General features: G+C 36.5%; 1 protein-coding gene across 1 annotated transcript in view; it reads right to left on the minus strand.

Annotated features, from left to right (window-relative positions):
* Window positions 1-942: 942 nt before the first annotated feature.
* The window catches only part of MRPL3 (mitochondrial ribosomal protein L3), a 31,235-nt gene continuing 14,336 nt past the window's right edge, over window positions 943-17,841 (minus strand). The window contains exons 7-10 of the mRNA XM_051611346.1: window positions 12,260-12,368; window positions 10,227-10,304; window positions 9,140-9,217; window positions 943-1,477 (exon numbers count right to left, since the gene is read on the minus strand). Of these exons, the coding sequence (XP_051467306.1) occupies window positions 1,328-1,477; window positions 9,140-9,217; window positions 10,227-10,304; window positions 12,260-12,368 (415 nt within the window). The 3' untranslated portion in view covers window positions 943-1,327. The remainder of the gene's footprint in view (window positions 1,478-9,139; window positions 9,218-10,226; window positions 10,305-12,259; window positions 12,369-17,841) is intronic.

Below are 17,841 nucleotides of genomic sequence, written 5' to 3' on the forward strand. Positions count from 1 at the left end.
CTGAATTTAAAAAATCTTTGTTACAGCTTGAACACCAAAAACCTCTTCAGGAAACAGGAGCTCCCTGGAACAGGCGACAGGTTGCACTCTTTACCAGTATCATAGTCAAAAGTGGGATACTATTAGTAAGGTTTTTAAAAAAATGTCGTATTTACTTTAGATACTTGATGTCTTGTGATGAAACTGTAAAGATGAGTAGACAACACTGCCACAGCATTAATGGTAGCTTAATACATGGAAAATCTTGAACTACTACAAACCTTTTAAGTAAGTGCTCAGATAGCACTGACAGATATGCAGGTATTTCCTTCTGTATGTGACAGGATTTAGTGTTCAAAAGGTCAGAGATATAAATAGTAAATCACTCAAGATGAAAAATAAAAGGAGCGTACCGATTCCAGCTACTATTGAAAGGTGGAGTAGAAGAAAAATAAGCATTATCATTAAGACAAATCCTTCACATTTGACCTGTTTTCTTCGTGATAGCTCTTCTATAACGGTGCAAGAATCCAATACAGACAATTGTAGATGTGGAGATATTTCTCCAGAGAGCATGCAAGGGATCCTCTGTGAAGTTCAGAACAAGCTGTCAGTGAAGGTGACAAACAGGTGTGAACTGAAGTCTCAGTGCTGCTTTGATACTGAACATTTCCCACCTGAACACCCCCTCACCGTCCCACTGCCAGAGCTCTCTGAAGAGACAGACAGTGGCTGGCACCATCTTTCCTCCAGGAAGTTTGCTGGTTATCTGCCATGTTAAACTCAACATTAAATCAAAAGGAGAGAAAGAGCTCTAGTGAAAAGAAGAAACCAAAACACACTCATGCTGCTATAAATCAATGCATTTTCTTGTTTTATTTTGGATTATTTTTCACCGATCCCTTCAGACGCCAAGGCAGATTTGGAAGGTTTTTTTGATTGATCAGAGCTAGCCGAGGCAGATTTGGAAGTATTTTTTTTTATTGATCAGAGCTGGACAGAATACTTTCCATAAAAAAAGAGTTTGGTACCATTAAAAAAACTGAATAGAACCATCTTCTAAACAACAGGTTTTCCACAACATGTACGTTTTCACAGCCTGAGACAGAGGACAAGAGATTACTGACAACAAATGGTTTGGTATGCTTTACAACCTGCCCCTCAGACTCACCTGCTGCTTTAAATACAGGTTTGAAATGGACAGTGGTAAATCTTATTGCCTGACCAAAATGGCAATATCTGAAGTGTTCAAGTCAGCTGGCCAGACTGCAATTCATAGGCTTATTCTTATACAGCATTGCAAAGTCTGTGAAAATAACCAAGTGTGTTCTCAAAGATGTGAAGAGCCTTATGCATATGTGACAGATGGATCTGTGAACTGGAAAACCTCCTCATCATACAGGTCTTCTGGTAGTTTTTCATCTCCATCCGCAAAAAATGTAGGAAACGGAGGATTTTTATTGCAGTCCTTGTAAGTAGGCAATTTGCTATCTTTGACCTAAAAAGCAGAAGGGGGAAGGATGGGGTTAATAAATCTTACAGAAGACTTTCCGATAGTGGTACACAACAAAATAAGGAAATAATCTCACAAAACAAAACAACAAAGAAAATTTACCACTTATGTGATGGATTTATCACTACTGCCAACAGAATAAACCCCTATTCTCATGAATTCACTGCTCAATATTTTAAAATGTTATTAAAATAAATGTGTGTCAGCGTGGCTTGTTTCAACTGCCTTTATATCACACAGCACTTAGCTGCATGGTACCACGTTATATTATGCAGAGTATTCACCTCTTACACAACCAAGACATGCTTTTGTATGTATGAAACAAAATAATTATGGCAACTAATTTTGCAAAGCTTTGTGCATGTGCTGCATTCAGTCCCTCTGGCTACTGCAGAGCTATTCAGTAACTGCAGAGTTAAGCACCTAAAATTCTTCAACAGGAATCACTACCCATGTTTGTCGCACAAGAGCCTTTAAGAAAGTTAATTTCCAAGAACTGTAGCGCCACAGAGAAATTACTTTACTGACCTCTGCATGTGGAAAGATTTAAAATCTAGCCCCCGAAACTCCAATCTCTGAAGAAAATTAGTAGCTAGAATTATCAGCAAAAAGCAGTTCATCTGCAATAGAGGATGGAAAGCTGGTATCTCTAAAGAAAAAAAGAGCTAAAAATTCTCAAGCGATGAAATTTTGTTTAAAATTAAATTCTTCACTTCTATATTGTTACATATGATCTTCCTCCTGAGCTGCAATAATCCCTTTCAGCCACTATACTCAAATGGATTAAAAAAAAAAAAAAGTCCAAATATATTAGACAAAATTTTAATATACAGAGAAGATAAGCTCTTCCTCTTATTTTTTTATGGACTTTTAAAGAACAAGAAGCTTGTTCTTGGTTGGACAAAAACTTCAACTGTGATTTATACTAGAAATTATATAAAACAATTTTATGCCCACTGACAATTGTTCTGACAGCACTATATTTACCAGATTCATATCTACTATTATGTGAGCCTTTCCCGAAGTCCATGAGGATTCCTTCAGATGAAGTGCTCAATAAATTTGACTGAAACTTCAGCTTCTAAAAAACTGTTCTTTTGGTTGTTTTCCACCCCTTCCGCCTGAGAAAGTTCCAACAGTTTTCCAACTGCAGGCTTGATAAAAAAAACCCAAAACCTTTTGCTAAGAATTAAGGGGGTGAAGGACTCAATATGCACTGGTTAGGATAGCTACTTGGCTTTTCAAGTAGAGCATTCCTCTTCCACCAGACATGAAGTGTTCTCTGTTCACTTGTAAAGTGCCAGGCATAACTACTGAAGTACCTGTAGTCCCAGCAGACACCAATTTACATTACATATCTACATGGACTAAACTAGGCTGAGGTCCAAGTCCAAAGACCTTTGCCTCAACAGTTCCAGCAGCAGTAAGTTCAGAGGAAACACTGTCAGAGTGCTACAACAGTGCCACCTGAACTGCTGAGGCAGAGAAGTCATCCCTCCCTTTCAGCACGTTACTACTGTTTTTTGTATTATAGGAAAACATCTTAATAACTTCATTAGTTACTTATTATTTCCCTCGCCCCTTTCTCTTTTACTCCCTAATCCTATTACAGATCATAAGCCTTTTTTGTCAACAGCAAAAACTCCCATGGTCTCTACAAGAGTTACAATAATATTAGGAAGATTAGAACAAATAATTTTATTTCTGATAACTTATTCATTTCACATATATCTTATTAAAATGCTTTTCATGCCTACTTGTTATTTTTTTATTCTCACAATGAAATAATATGTGCTGTTACATACAGGCTGTGCCATTACAGGCAGTTTTAGGCACCTGAAAAATGAAAGGTATTTAAATGTTTGGTTTCCTCTTTTTTTTTATTTTTTCCCTCCCTTCTCTTTTCTTATAACAACTTCTTATCACAGGACTTAGGGGTACATCTACTTTTAACTAAAGGCAAAGCCAACAGTCTAATCTTAGTCCTGCATTAGTTTATCTAAATAAAATATTTCTGTTCAGCTTTAACATTGTATTTTGCATGGCATTTTGCAGATACTGCCTCTTGTGTGATAAGGAGAATTCTTGCCTCTTTCAACCTTCGTAGTTTCAACAAGTTATTAGATATTATTATTATTCCTATCAAAAGGAAGAACATAGTTTCATTTTACAGCTGAAATATCAATGAGCAACTTAAAACCTGGTGTGATTTATGTCTTCTCAAGAGAATTATGGAATGACTTCCTTTACATTTATGAAGTGTGCAGCACACCAAAGCTTTCCTATATATATTACTTTAGATTCCTGCACAATAATGTCACAATATTATAAAGGGGTTAAATGGTATGCAGCAACAGTTAGACTTGTCTGTATAAGAATGTACACAGACAAGAAGCACATAGGACCCAGCACAGCCCTTCTTGTTCTCCCAGCAACCTTCTGAGACTGCCCCTATTAAAGGAATAAGTTTGAAAGCTCTGTGTTAGTAAAATCCAGTTATTTGAGCTCTCACCCACAAGGGGAAACAGGCTGAGAGCCCAGCTGGTTATGACAATCCATAAAAACATTCACAGTGTAACTCAATATAACAATCACTTGGCTTGTACAACCTCTGTATTAATACTATTATATAATATAGTACACTATACTGCAGATAGGTGGTGAATATACACTACAGTATATTCTCTGTGAAGTTTTTTATGAAGAAAAACACTAGAGAAAGCTGTAAGTGGAGCTGGTTTGGGTTTTGTCACTAAATCTTTAAAACAGCCATAGAGGGTTTTGCAGACAGTTAATAAACTGCATTTAAGCAAGTGCCATATATTGACAGCGTGTCAGGTAGTATAAACAAAATCAGAAATCTATCACCACTTAATGTGGTCTTAAATACTTATTATGGTCTTCATCAGGCATTAAAACTTGAAGCTTATGTCACAACTCGCATTTGTAGTTTAATGGTGCTTCAGGCTGTTAGCAACCACAGCAAAGATTGCAAATTGTTTGTCAAGAAGGGAAATGTGTTTAAATATACAGAATGTTAGAAACAATCTCAGGTGTCATACATTACCTAGCTCAGTTTCTCTGCTATTTTTGAGGCTAGGCAGAAAACTGAGTTCAAGAACTAGATCAATTCCTGACCAGCCTTATTTTGTCTTCAAGAAAAACCTTCCACACAACTCCATCATGGGGCCCAAGGTACAGGACAAGGAACATGGAAGTGAAGGCATCACACTGCTCCTCCATGTCCTCAATTTGAGCACAGCACACCCAACTCAGGCACTGGCAGCTAGAAACACAGGCAGTAATATTGGCAAGTGTGATACAAAGTAAGTAGGAAGAAAACCACTACATACTTCTCTAAAAACAAGAAGAAAAAAGGCCTAAAAAAGGCCAAGAAATTAGCAGTAAGGGAAGACTGAAAAGTTAAGTTTATTAGATCAAGCAGAATACTACATTAAAGCAACCATATCCTTCAAGTTTAACTCAGTTCTAGTATACAAAAAGGACAGCTCAGCATCTAACTTGCTAAGCAGCTCCTGTGGGCTATGAGATTTCTGCTTTCACTACAAGTGATATATTGAAAATGATCAACACTGAATGTCCTAAGAAAATCAGGTGCCTCAAAATTAGGTCAGGTATAAAACATTATCAAAGATAAACTGTAACATCCTGAAATATACCATCCTGCAGTATACCCTCCTTTATGAAGCATATACTTAAAAAGGGAATTAGTCACTGAATCACAGAATCACCTTGGTTGGAAAAGATCTTCAAGATTAATGAGTCCAACCATCAATCTAACAGGGACAAGTCCTTAACTAAACCATATCCTTAAGTACTACATCTACATGACTCTTAAATACCTCCAAGGATGGTGACTCCACCACTGCCCTGGGCAGCCTGTTCCAATGCCTGGTTACCTTTCAGTGAAGAAATTCTTCCTAACAACCAACCTGAAACTCCCCTGGTGCAACTTCATTGAACAGACCAATCCCAACCTCTTTACAACCTCCTTTAAGGTAGTTGTAGAGAGCACGTAGTTTTATGCTTCTTTCTTAAAGGACAGAAGAGATAACTTTTTGGGAATATACTCTGGTGAGAAACCAAGAGACATAAGCTTCCTACTAGCTTTTTTTTTCTAGAGAATCAACACCACAGATGGTAACTATAGGCCCTGTGAGCTAAGAAGATACACCAAGAGAAAATGGTACTACCTGAGGTAGGCTATCTTTATAGGCATAACACACTAGTTTACGAATGTTCACTCTGTGATGTCACTCTTGTAACAGAAAAATTCCATATACTCATATACTCCAGTATATTCCATATACTAAAGTTTGTTAAGTTGATTAGACCTTGTCACTGAGAAAGAAATCCATGCTGATGTAAGCTTTTTTGAGTAGTCTTCCACTTGGCTAGAAACATTATTTATGTCAGTTATTTACCTGTATGTTTCAGTGTGCAATATCAAATTAAAACTGATTTCTAGTTAAAACAGGAATCCATCAATCCTAGTATTCTGCACTTCTATTCTGCTGAAAATTAAACCTGAAAAATTTAAGTGCTTCATCCCCGTCTGGATACAGTGCTGATGCACTAAGTTTCCCAAAATACATAGCATACAAAATAAATACATGCTTTAAGGTGCACTGTGGTTTTAATGGTTACCAAGCAACACAAAGTGGGTACTGAACACAACTGCCTTCCTCTTAGAGACACAGAGATAAAAGTGAAATATTCTACTTTTTGAGCTCAAAGACAGACAGATTCAAATCCCCCCAGACATCAGTCCTACCTAATTATAGGCAGGTATTTAGTGGAAAGAACAGTAATTATGAATGCTAATATTCCGTAATTTCTCTCCTCAACTACAGATCCAAACAAATACACACAAGCAAGAAAACATGTTGGAAGAAAGGCATAGGACACAAGCTAAAAATACCATAGATGAGTGCAGTTAAGTGTCAACGGAGAAAAGAAAAAACAGAAATTAGAGAAAAACATTCCAAACAGTATTGCCAGTATTCTTCCCATGGATCCTCAACCCTCATTAATGGAATTGGCTGCAGCTCATAAATGCACATGCCAAAATGCATACTTGAAAATACCTAGACTTCTAAATTTTAGATAACAATGGCTTAAAATGTTTTCAAATACACATGATTTGCAAATACAATTACTACAGATTCTGTATCTTGTAGATATTATGTGTAAGGATTAGTAAAGCAGTCAGAAAAGTGCCTTGTGCCACTTAGTTAATACTGATGAATTAAGTTTACTCAAAAAAACCCCAATGAAGCCATTTTAACTTCTGGACTTAGGATACAGTTCCAATCATCATTCATGGCAAGTGAACTGAACAAAAATGACTCCTGGACATGGCAAGCACTTCAGTGTTATGCAGGAGACTGCCATGGCAATCCAAGCCCATTATCCTGTTCACATCACAGATGTCAACACAAGTTGTTTCACTGCATATCCCCAGTTGGCTTGGCCCAGCAGACTCCTGTTACTTGGGCTGTTGACTGTGGCAGTAGTGTTGGGTTTTTTTAAGCTAACAGCAGAATTCTTTCAGAACAAAACCAGTAAATCCAAAGTGTTAAGGGGGATGCTTTCCAGCCTGGGCAAGAATAATGTCTGCATTAAAAAAAGAGGTGGAGAAAAAGGTGGAAGCGACACAGTCATGAGAGAAAGCACGTAACACACTTCCAGAAGGTTCTTCTCCAAGCAGAAGTATGCAGAGTCAAATTAGCAAGGGAACATTGATTTGTTTCAAAGAGATCTTCATGGTGTGTGTAAGAATGTGTAGTATTAACCAAAGAGCTTTGCATTTAAAAACAGTTTATATTGCAAGTGTTTGAACAATGTTTGTTTTCTTCACTTAAAATCAGAAATGGAAAACTAGATTTACTAAGTTTAATTAGAAAAAAAGCTATGAGCTGGTAGAAATAGGTACTGTATCCTGAGTCTCCATGGCTTCAAAAAATGTTATATCCTTGCAGAAAAGACATCTGAGACATGTACACCCAGCTGCTATTGACCCATGCAAGTGTGGATTTTAACAGCATGACTTCAAGAACAAGATGCACAACCTCTTGAAACAATTAGCTCTTGCTTATGAGTGCTATTAAGATCAAAGAACAAAGTACGGGCACCAAACATTACTCATTTTTTCAGCTACATTACATTGCTTGCATACATAAGTTATAATTGAAAAATAATATCCTACAAAAAATTCAGACTTAATTAAACTTCAGCAACCAGGTTCATGGCCCAAGATCAGAAAAAAAACCCACTCTAGAACACAGTTCACAATAAGGCCATTCAGTCCAATATATGGATGACAAGCCAGTCAAACTTCAGTCTTAATTCTATGTCATTGATGTAATGACCAGTAATTTTGCAGAACTTACCCAGAAAACTGCTTCTCCTGGAGATACTTTAACTGACTTTCACTACTTTGGGAGAGAAACGTGTAACGTATCCTCCAGGCTTGGACCAGATTACAATGAAAGCAGTTTAGAGATACCTTGCTCAGAAAAAAAAGGCCTTACTTCCAGTGAAAGAAACACAACACTTTTTTTCTTTTTGAAAGCTAAGGTTGCTTTACCTTAATGCCCAGTAACTGTGGAGTTCTCCACAACTCAGAAATATGTAACAGAAACTGGATGCCCATAGCAAAATATTACAGGAACATAATAATAACCATAATACCCATAATGAACATCTGAACTCTGTGAACTCCCTAACTTTTCAAGAACTGGATCATTTAAATCCCTACAATATTTCTGAGGATTTTACACTATATATCAGAGATAGGTACATGTACAACAAAATCTTTCTAAACATTCATTATACAGATGTTTGATACCCTGTACTCTAATAAGTGAGAAAAAACCTCCTCCAAGTAATTTGTGCTTGCAGATGTGAAGAATATACCTCATTAGAAAGAAAAGTCTGCTTTGAAGATAGTACTTAAAAGTACTTTGCTTGCTTTGATGTGGATTATTTATATTGTAAGAACATATTTTAGACTCTTAATTGTTTCAGTTTTTCATAGATAATCCTGAAACAATCTCCATAAAATTTGAAATCAATTCTGTAGAATGACACAGGAAATAGCGCTGAAAGAATTATACTGATTGCAAAGGGAATTTGTATCATTATTGTGAGCTCCAGGTGTCTCCTCCTGTACCTCAACTGTTCCTTGGAAAGTTAACCACTACTGTGTACAGGAATGATTTGAATCACCTCTAAAGCAGTGCTTGCTGTACATTTCAGTTCATGGATACAGCCCTTCATAACATTCTGGAAATCTCACCACCATGCCATTGACTCAGGTTAGCGTGAAAAGGGGATGGACATAGCCCTGACACTTAACCACAGGGTTACAGGGAAGGTCTTGGTTTATCATATGCTACATGGGTTCACAACCCCATTGCAAAGCTTAGAATGAGCTGCTTACACTGCTCCTGTTAATCACTTTCTTTTACAGAACTGATCCTACTGCCCTTTAATTCAATAGTACAAGATGGGACACTGAAGACACGAAGACTGCATTCAACCAATGTTTCTCCTTTCTTAAGAGACAAGTTGTAGAGAGCTTAGAAGGCACTAATACCAGGAAGCTGAAACTAGCAAACATACCTTCACCAGACAATTTGTGTGACCTGGAACAGATCCATTTACATAAATAATGTCATGTTTTGTGTTGATCCTCCACACCTAGGAGACAGAAAAAACCAGACAGTGAGCTCATTTTAGAGACTATTCCCAGTTTTACAAACAGGAGTCCCGCAATACACTAACTGATTAACTGGAGATGGTACTCTAGGGAAAAACACTCCGCACAGGCCTAAACTTGACACAAAATTCAGTCACGTGCTTTCTGATATGCACAGCTTTCTAATGCAGGAGTCTATTAGACAGTTTTTAAGAACTTCTGATCAGGCTCTATTTGCTTAGGCAGCTCTTTGCTCAGCGTAACACCAACCGAAGCTTGCAAGTCTCAACGGCTGTTGAAAAACATCACTCATGACAAACTGAAATAAATACACTCATGACAGGATTGCTGCAACAATTTGTTGATTTCTTAATTCTGTGAGGTCATCAACTGAACACGCATTTCTTCTGACCCAAAAAATTAAGTTGTAGTTTGCAGAGAGCAGCAGCAGCAGCACACTTTTTGCAAACTAGAGGCTAATATGTTTTTTGTGCAAATTGACAAGACAGAAAACAGTGGCTGTAAAAGTCCAGGAACTGCTGCAGCAATGTACACATCAGAATCTAGTCAGAAACCATAATCCCCTTTTTGCACATGAAAGTGAAGGACCATGATAATGTTGGGACTTCAAACAACTCAGATTTGGGTTGGGTTTGAACGAGTGGAATAGATATGAAAACATTAACAGAAGGTCACCAAAACCTGGTTGTTTTCCCACTTCAAAGGCAGAAGTGGAGGGATACGATGAAAAACACATCAGATGTGGAAGTATCACCTGAAATTCCAGTTCCCAGGATACACATATGCAAAGGGAGTTCAGATATCTGTAATCCTCGAGAAGACAGGAGACACGTTTACTGCTCTTGTCTTTCCAGCTTGCCTACTTCAAGATGCTCCTGTCTGGATTCTGACATAAATGACAGAAAGCTCACCAACAGAAGGCTACCTGGCTAAGTCCATTGTTTAGCAATGCAACCACCTTACACATCTTCTAGCACACTCAGAACTCACCTTTAAACCATAAGATGTCCTATAGATGTTACCCATTTTACCAGGCATTTTCTTTCCACGATAAACTTTGGCAGCTTTCTAAATAAAAACAGGGCCAAAAAAAATAAGTGCAAGAAGTACACTTACAAACTCAAGAAGAGCACCAAAGAAAAAATGCCCATATTTCCAAAGTTGAAAATACCTTATATTGATTTACATTTCAAATACCTCCTGCTGGAGGTTAGGTATTACTGTACATGTTACGTGAAATACTTGACTTAAACCATAAAATTGCTATAAATACTGTTATATCAACAAAGGGATTCTAGTTTTCCTTAATACTTACCGTGTACAGATTCAGAGCAAAATGTGCACTCATCCCATACTTTCACTGTGTGAAAATCAAGAAAAGTTTTTTTTTTCTAAAACCCCTGTCAACACAAGACTCTCACCTACACCACAGACTGCAGCAACTGGAAACTTGCCTAAACTATTTGTGGATGCTTCTACAGAGCTCCCTAGCAGTCCTGCCCCATAAGGCTGCCAAAATGAAGATATACTGCAGTTTCTCCCCTCTCCTTAATCCATGAGTTTTATACTCATACAGAATAAATTTTTGAAAGGAACTATTTTTGAGAGCCAAATTTTAATTACATTCCCTGCTATCACTTAGTTTTTGTCTCCCATTTATGTTTGGCTGGGTATAACCTGGAGAACAAAGGTGGAAAAAAAAAAAAAAAGGCAAGACTAAGTGCAATAATTTCTAGTTCTACAGGGATTATCAAGGGATTTATCTCAGTTTCCTGCACCACTCTGTTATTCATTACTAATGTTTTTGGTTTTTTTCAAACTTGTGACAATAATAATTTCAGGAAATCAGCTGCAATGAAGTTCTAGGGACAGGATTTTGTAATGAACAGTGCAAGATTACAAAAATATCTGAGGTGGTCAACACTAGACGGGGAAATAAAAATCGAGGCATTGTTTTCCCCCTACTGCATCTTTTCACCTTGTTTCATTTTCATCATGCCTATGTCCAATGCTATTTCTTATTCTATATCTTTTGTGAAATTACATACAGCATTACTGCTTAGGAAATTCTAATTTTAAGAGAAGAGAGGTTATTCTATAATGTGAATACCATCTGCTAAACCAAAGTTTTGCATATTCAAATATTTACATTCTTCAGTCTTCAGAGAAAACAATGCCAGGTGTAGAACTCGTTTTCCAGCTGAAACGAGGGTCTATAAATCTGTACTTTGTGCATTTACAGTCTCAATTACTCTTAACCTCTTGCCTGGTGCGTTTTTGCTTTTACTATTTTCTTGAGCATTATTAAGCCTTTTTGATTTTCATTTTATTTCTCCAAGAAAACCACAGACCATTCAGGTTCAGTACTGTGACTCCATTGGTCTTAATTCTGTATAATAAAACTAGTTTACAAAAGTCCCTCTTGGTTCAACATAAATATTGTGCAATCTTTATAGGCACAAAGTTTTAAATTAATCAGGGCCAAAGAGCTTTTAAACGAATATTATTTATAGTTTCAAACTTAAAAATATTCCTCTGTACTCTGCTTAAAAATGCTTAGAAGCCAGCAAACTATTTTGGGAATCAAAAGAGCTCATTAAGCAGCTACACAAGCCAGGCAAGGTGATAAAAACAACTAAGATTTCAAAGAATAGTACAATATCTGCAGGATAAAATAACAGGTAAATCCTTTCCAATCTATAAATGCTGTGATTAAAGATTCTTAGAACTCCCTTTGAAGCATTAAGACTATTTATCTCAGCTATACTACAAAATACCACAGTTTGCTCAGTTAAAATGTGTTTGCTCATTTACCAGCAATATGGAATACTCATAAATCAAGGCATAAGACAACAACTATCTGCATTGCTCATTAACAGGTTCCTGAACTTCCTTTGAAACAGCTGGGACTCTCTGCTAACACAGAATACATGAGAACAGCTAGCTATTGTGAAATTATTCATTTTTAGTAAGCAGTTCCAAAAATACTGAAGAATGTTTAAACAGGAAATAAGAATCCTTACATTGGTAGATATTGCTCCAGGACGTCTGTGAGTTTTCGTCTGGCCATGGCTTGCAGGCTGACCTTTAAATCCCCACCTTTTCATGACACCTTGAAATCCTTTACCAATTCTGAAAGGAAAATTTTATTGAAATTGACTTAAGGTTTCCAGCAACAAACAATAATTTCAGTCAGGCTCATGATCTTTTTACCTTTAGCAAAGCTCAGCAGAGAGATAATATAGACATATTTTTTAAAAATCTGTATTTTATACCATAAACATATTCTAGTGCAATACTTAAAGGTTGCTTTAAAGAATAAGAAGCACTAAAAGACAGTCAAACAGAAAGACTAACATAAAATGCTCCTTGCTGTGATGGTCCTCAATACATGGTACACTAATGAAGTTTTCACCAAGTGGACACCAGAACAAACAAACAGCAAACCCCATTGTATAATAACACATACCAAAACTTAATGACAGGCCCTAAGCATCAAGAGAGATAAGAGACAACTGCTGAGACTAGCATAAAAACAAACCAAGGAACATTTATTTTCTGAACTACAACAGACTCATCTCACAGTTTCACAGTCTGTACTCATCTGACAAATAAGGTCTGAAACACAATAACAAATAACATTTTCAGAGTCTATGCCTTAATCTTTGAGATACATGATAGTATTACTGTCTTTGGGGTTCTCTTTATTGCCTCACCACTGCACAACAGAAAAGCTGATTAGAGTGCGTGTTCAAACCAGCATTGTTCATTTCCAAAAGGAAAAGTCTGACCACAGGGTTTATGGCTGATTTTTAAATTCATTTAACAAGGTGATCCTTTTCCTCCATTTACAGAAACCCTTTCTCTCCTAATACACTTGGCAATTTCAAGGTCCTAGGTCAAGCATTAGATCCTTCTGGTCAAACACAGGAAGATAAAACTGGATACATGGACAAGATGTTGCTGACCACCCTGATCAGGAAAGCAGTATCATTAAACACTGTAGAAAAGATACAGATGTGGAAAACATCAACACTCACAAACACTGGATTCTTTCCTCTTCCACTTGAAAAATTGGCTGATTGCTGTCCTAGTTGCCTGGAGCAAGTAAAACTACAGTCAAAACCATTCACAAATGGAAAGACACTCTAAAGCCACAGGACTGTAAGGAAACAAGCCTTGTGCAACCACAGTGTCTGTATCTTGGTTTTCCCCTTCCCTGTTCAGAATCTAGAAGTTAATTCCTGTCAAATCTGACACAGAAGAAAGCTATCTTATTGTCTGAAATCAAGTCCTGATTTTTTTTTGCTCCTTTCCTACAAAACTAACTAAGGAAATGCTAAAACATGATTAAAACATGATCTGTTCCTTTGGCTTGCCAGCTGCCAGTCATAAAAGTGGTTGCCACCAGCAAGAGTGTCCTTCCAGGTGCAACATGGAGATCTGGAGAGAGTGGGGGCTATGTGAGGGAGCTGAAAGCATCTGTGCAAAGGAGGTCCTGGGTTACCTGGGATTAGGAACACAAGACAAATCTAAAGGATGGAAGACTTTGTTACACCAGTTTCTCATGTATCAGCTTATTCTAAAAGCTTGCAGTAATGAACAGTGATAGTTGGTAAAAAAAAAAAAGTTTGAAAAACACACTTTGGGAGACGCTCAAAAGTGGTCTCTTTCAATGTCTGCAGATTGCTAGGGGGTTAATAACTTTGAAATATATAGCAGAAACTAACCTAAAGGAAGACTCCTATCTGTCCCATCAAAATGCTACTTTTTTCTTAGAAACAGTATTTTAATGGATGTGTTTTCCAAGTAGACTACTCCTGGCATCTCCAGCTGGAAGATGGAATTCGCACTCTTCAAAATCAACTTCAAGTCCATTGGATCACAACAGCTGTGCAGTTACCAGAGAGAGAAGACGGAGGGCATGATTATTTCTTTAGCTGCACAAATGTACTTGCAATTCAGAGAAAACCATACTACCACTGATAGCTACTATTTAAAAGGAAAACAGCACTGTCAACTCTAATAACGCATAAACCCCTGATGTCATGAAACCACTTCAATACTTCATTCAGATTATTAATTTTTAGAACAGTTTAAAGTACTGTAAACTGTACTTTTAAATAAATCACAAAAATATAAGAAATAGTTAATACTTCTAAGTATCAAGTATTCCTCAACAGCTATAAGGTATCTTCAAAAAGAAGTGATTATGTCACAAAATAAGAGTTGCTAGTCTTTAATGATTTATGCAATAGATAATGCTCATCTACTTCTTGGTCTTTCCAATTACACACATATTTTCTGTGAACAAAGACTCAGTACAATACCAAAGTCTTAGGAAATTTATAGAAAGTGTGGCCAGACTGAAAAAGAGCACTCCGGTAAACTGAAAATTCTTACGCATCTGTTAATTTGGAATAGGAAAACACGCCTCCAATATTTGAAATATTCTGGCTAAAATCAAGGAAAGATATCTCAAAGCTAACACTAGAGTATTTCATAATATGCAATGCTTTACTATCTACCAAGGTTCTTTTATCATATTAGTTCAATGAAATTTTAGAATAATTTATTTTTTTATTTGTGAAAAACTGATTAAAGGTCTCTGACTGACCTACAAATACAGTTTATCTTTCGGCTTTTTGAACATTTATTTTTTATTCAATGTAATTCAATTTTATTTCAGTTTCATAACTGAAAATAAAAACAAGGTTTTATTAATTGAATAAGTAGTTTTAGTTTTATTAGTTATAGTTTTATTTAATTTTGGAGTTCTCTGGTTTCTTTAAAAGATTAAATAATGCATAATGTTCTTTGGATGCAAGTCAAGACGAAAAACAATTAAATACGTATATTTCTTCCTAGATCATGCTCTATCTGAAATAAAGATGGAATCAGAATAAAAATTGCAGGATTATGTAAAGTTTAAAATAAAGTAAGGAGCTACTAACATCTGTTTAAATCAAATATAGAAAAGAGGACTGTTCAACTAGCTCAGTCAATATACCTCCATCATCTAGAATAATAATGTTTTTCCAGCCTAAGTCCACCTTGATGGGACTCTGAACTGTTCTCAGACAAGTGGTAGTCTCAAAATGGACCTGTATTTCTAACCCAAAGATTCTACATTCTTCTTTGTATGAAATGCAAAGTGCTGTTGAAAGAATACTCATCTTACATAAACAAGGAAGAACACTTAAGACACATGCTCCCCTCACCCCAAAAGTCCTAACTACTGACATCCCACTACATCTTGTTTATTCAAATCTGTGAAAACTGTAAAAAGAAACATAATACATTTCTATTTTTGAAAAAACTCACACATGCATAACAAGAGGTAAAACTCAAAAATCTCTTAGTATGCATAGTACAGACAACTTCAGATATTTTCAAAACACATTAAGGTTTGTCAAAGTGGGATCTTAAACCTGAACCACATCTTAATTAAACAGAATAAATATTTAGATTCCACTCTGAAAGAATCAAGTTATGTGCAGTATCTGAGATATTAAGATCAAGAACCTTTGCTGAAGCAGAACATTTGTCATCCTACTTACACTGTTGTGATTTTCTGCAATGACATCTTCCACCTGTTGTCCTGGCTTGAATCAAGGACTGCATATTTTTGTTCTCAGAACAGTAACATTGAACACCCTACCTGAACACAAAAAAGTGCACAAGGCCTGCCTATCTCTATTAGACTTGATGAGTATAATGCCAGTGGTCTTCAATAAATGGGATTTAGTCACTTACTTTACTTAGCTTCACTGAAGCATGATTACCTGAGTCCCAGAAAGGAATCACAGGCAGCAGTGATAATATGCAAAACTAAGACACACAAATGTATAATGAAAGGAAAATAATCTTTCTGCAGAATTAAAAATAAGAGTTTAATTAAACATAGTTGCTCTAGTCTCACCTGCAGGAAAGCAGCTGTTCAGGTCAACCATCCAATTTTGTACAAAACCTCATTTTCCACGTTTTCAACAAGTAAAATGCTTAGTACCTAATGAGCCAACTTCCATTTAGAAAGCTACTGGAATAAAGCACTCTAATTAAGCAACAATTTAGTTTACTGCTAACTCTTCAAATTTAGCTGATTTAGAAGACAATTATTTAGATGCTGTAAGAGGAAAAGGATTCCAACTACTTAGTCAAATAATTTCAGATAATTGTAGAGAATACTTCCAGGCTCAGATGACACTGTTAGCCTAGCAAAGCTTAAATAAACCATAAACACACCAATATCACCACTGAATTCTGGCACTAACTACTGTTAGCTTTTTCTTTAGAGTAACAAAGTTTCTCATGTTCCAAAGGTTTCCTGAAACGTTCACGAAAAAAGTCATGAAGTAGCAGAAAAAGGAGGTATAATACACCTCCACCTCCATGCAGCATTGGGCTACCACTGTAAGGAATGGTCCCACCTTTCCCCATCCCCATGTTCTGGTCATCTTTGTACCAGTGCAGAAGCTCACTCAGCTGATCAGCAAGCTGGGGCATGCAACAGATCCAGATGAAAAGTAACCCAGTAAAGAACACAGCTATCTCACACTTATTTTTCCTTCATGCTACTCAGGACCAGTGACAGAAGGTCGATAGAAACTCTGAGAGTGAGCACCACTTCCCCTTTGGGCAGCAGCCTCTACTACACCAGCTTAGAGTCACACAAGCTCAGCCTGTGAGGGGAGTGTTTCTGGACGGTGCGGGGTATTTTAGCCCAAAGCATGTCAGGGCTAAAACACACCACCAGGTCACAGGAATTCTGAAGTTTACTGCTGTTAGAAAAAGGGCACTAAGCTTTTACACATTACTGAAACACACTTCCGACACACAGAGGAAAAGTCTTGTCCTTAAAGACTGCTATAAAACTTAAGGATTGAGCTTTTAAATTGCTGAAAATGAGTACTAAGGAAAATATTCAGCACTAAAGAAGACTGACTGACAGCATGCAGACACACTGCCTACTATCTTTGCTCTAAAAGCTACCCATACTATGCTGAACAAATTACAAGACTTCACATAAAAACAAACTTTAACTGAACCTTCTTGTTTAGGTGGAAGTGTTTTTTTCACAGAGGTGTAAGTGAATCAAAACATTTTGACTTCAACAAAAACATTTGCAAGGAAAGTTTAAAAGCAGACAGTCATAAAAAACCACCCTACATTTTGGTAACGAAATCAAGATGCTAACCAAGACTTCTGAGATGTTGTGCAAATACTCCGTTCGAGCTACAATAACCAAGAAAAGCTTCCTTATTTTTAAGAAACATATTTTTTATTTATGTCTTGGCAGAAGGAAGCATACAAAAGGATACCTTGCTTATTTGAATCATTAAGAGTTAATAAAAATTAAAGTATCCTTTCTATTCTACTATATTACCTCCTCATTGAGGCAACAGTTTTTCTTTTTTCATTTTTAAAGGAATAAGTAGAATTAATGATGCAATTAACAATTAACACTACTGTTTTAATCTGTATGATTTCAAACATTGAATGCTTCAGTGTTTCCTCCAGTAAAATAAAATCACTGACAATCCAAAATGTGAAGTATATGTTTGCGTGAAAATACTGTGAATTTAAGGTTTTAGGAATTACTATC

Source organism: Apus apus, chromosome 2 (assembly GCF_020740795.1).
Source record: "Apus apus isolate bApuApu2 chromosome 2, bApuApu2.pri.cur, whole genome shotgun sequence".
NCBI classification, from domain to species: domain Eukaryota; kingdom Metazoa; phylum Chordata; class Aves; order Apodiformes; family Apodidae; genus Apus; species Apus apus.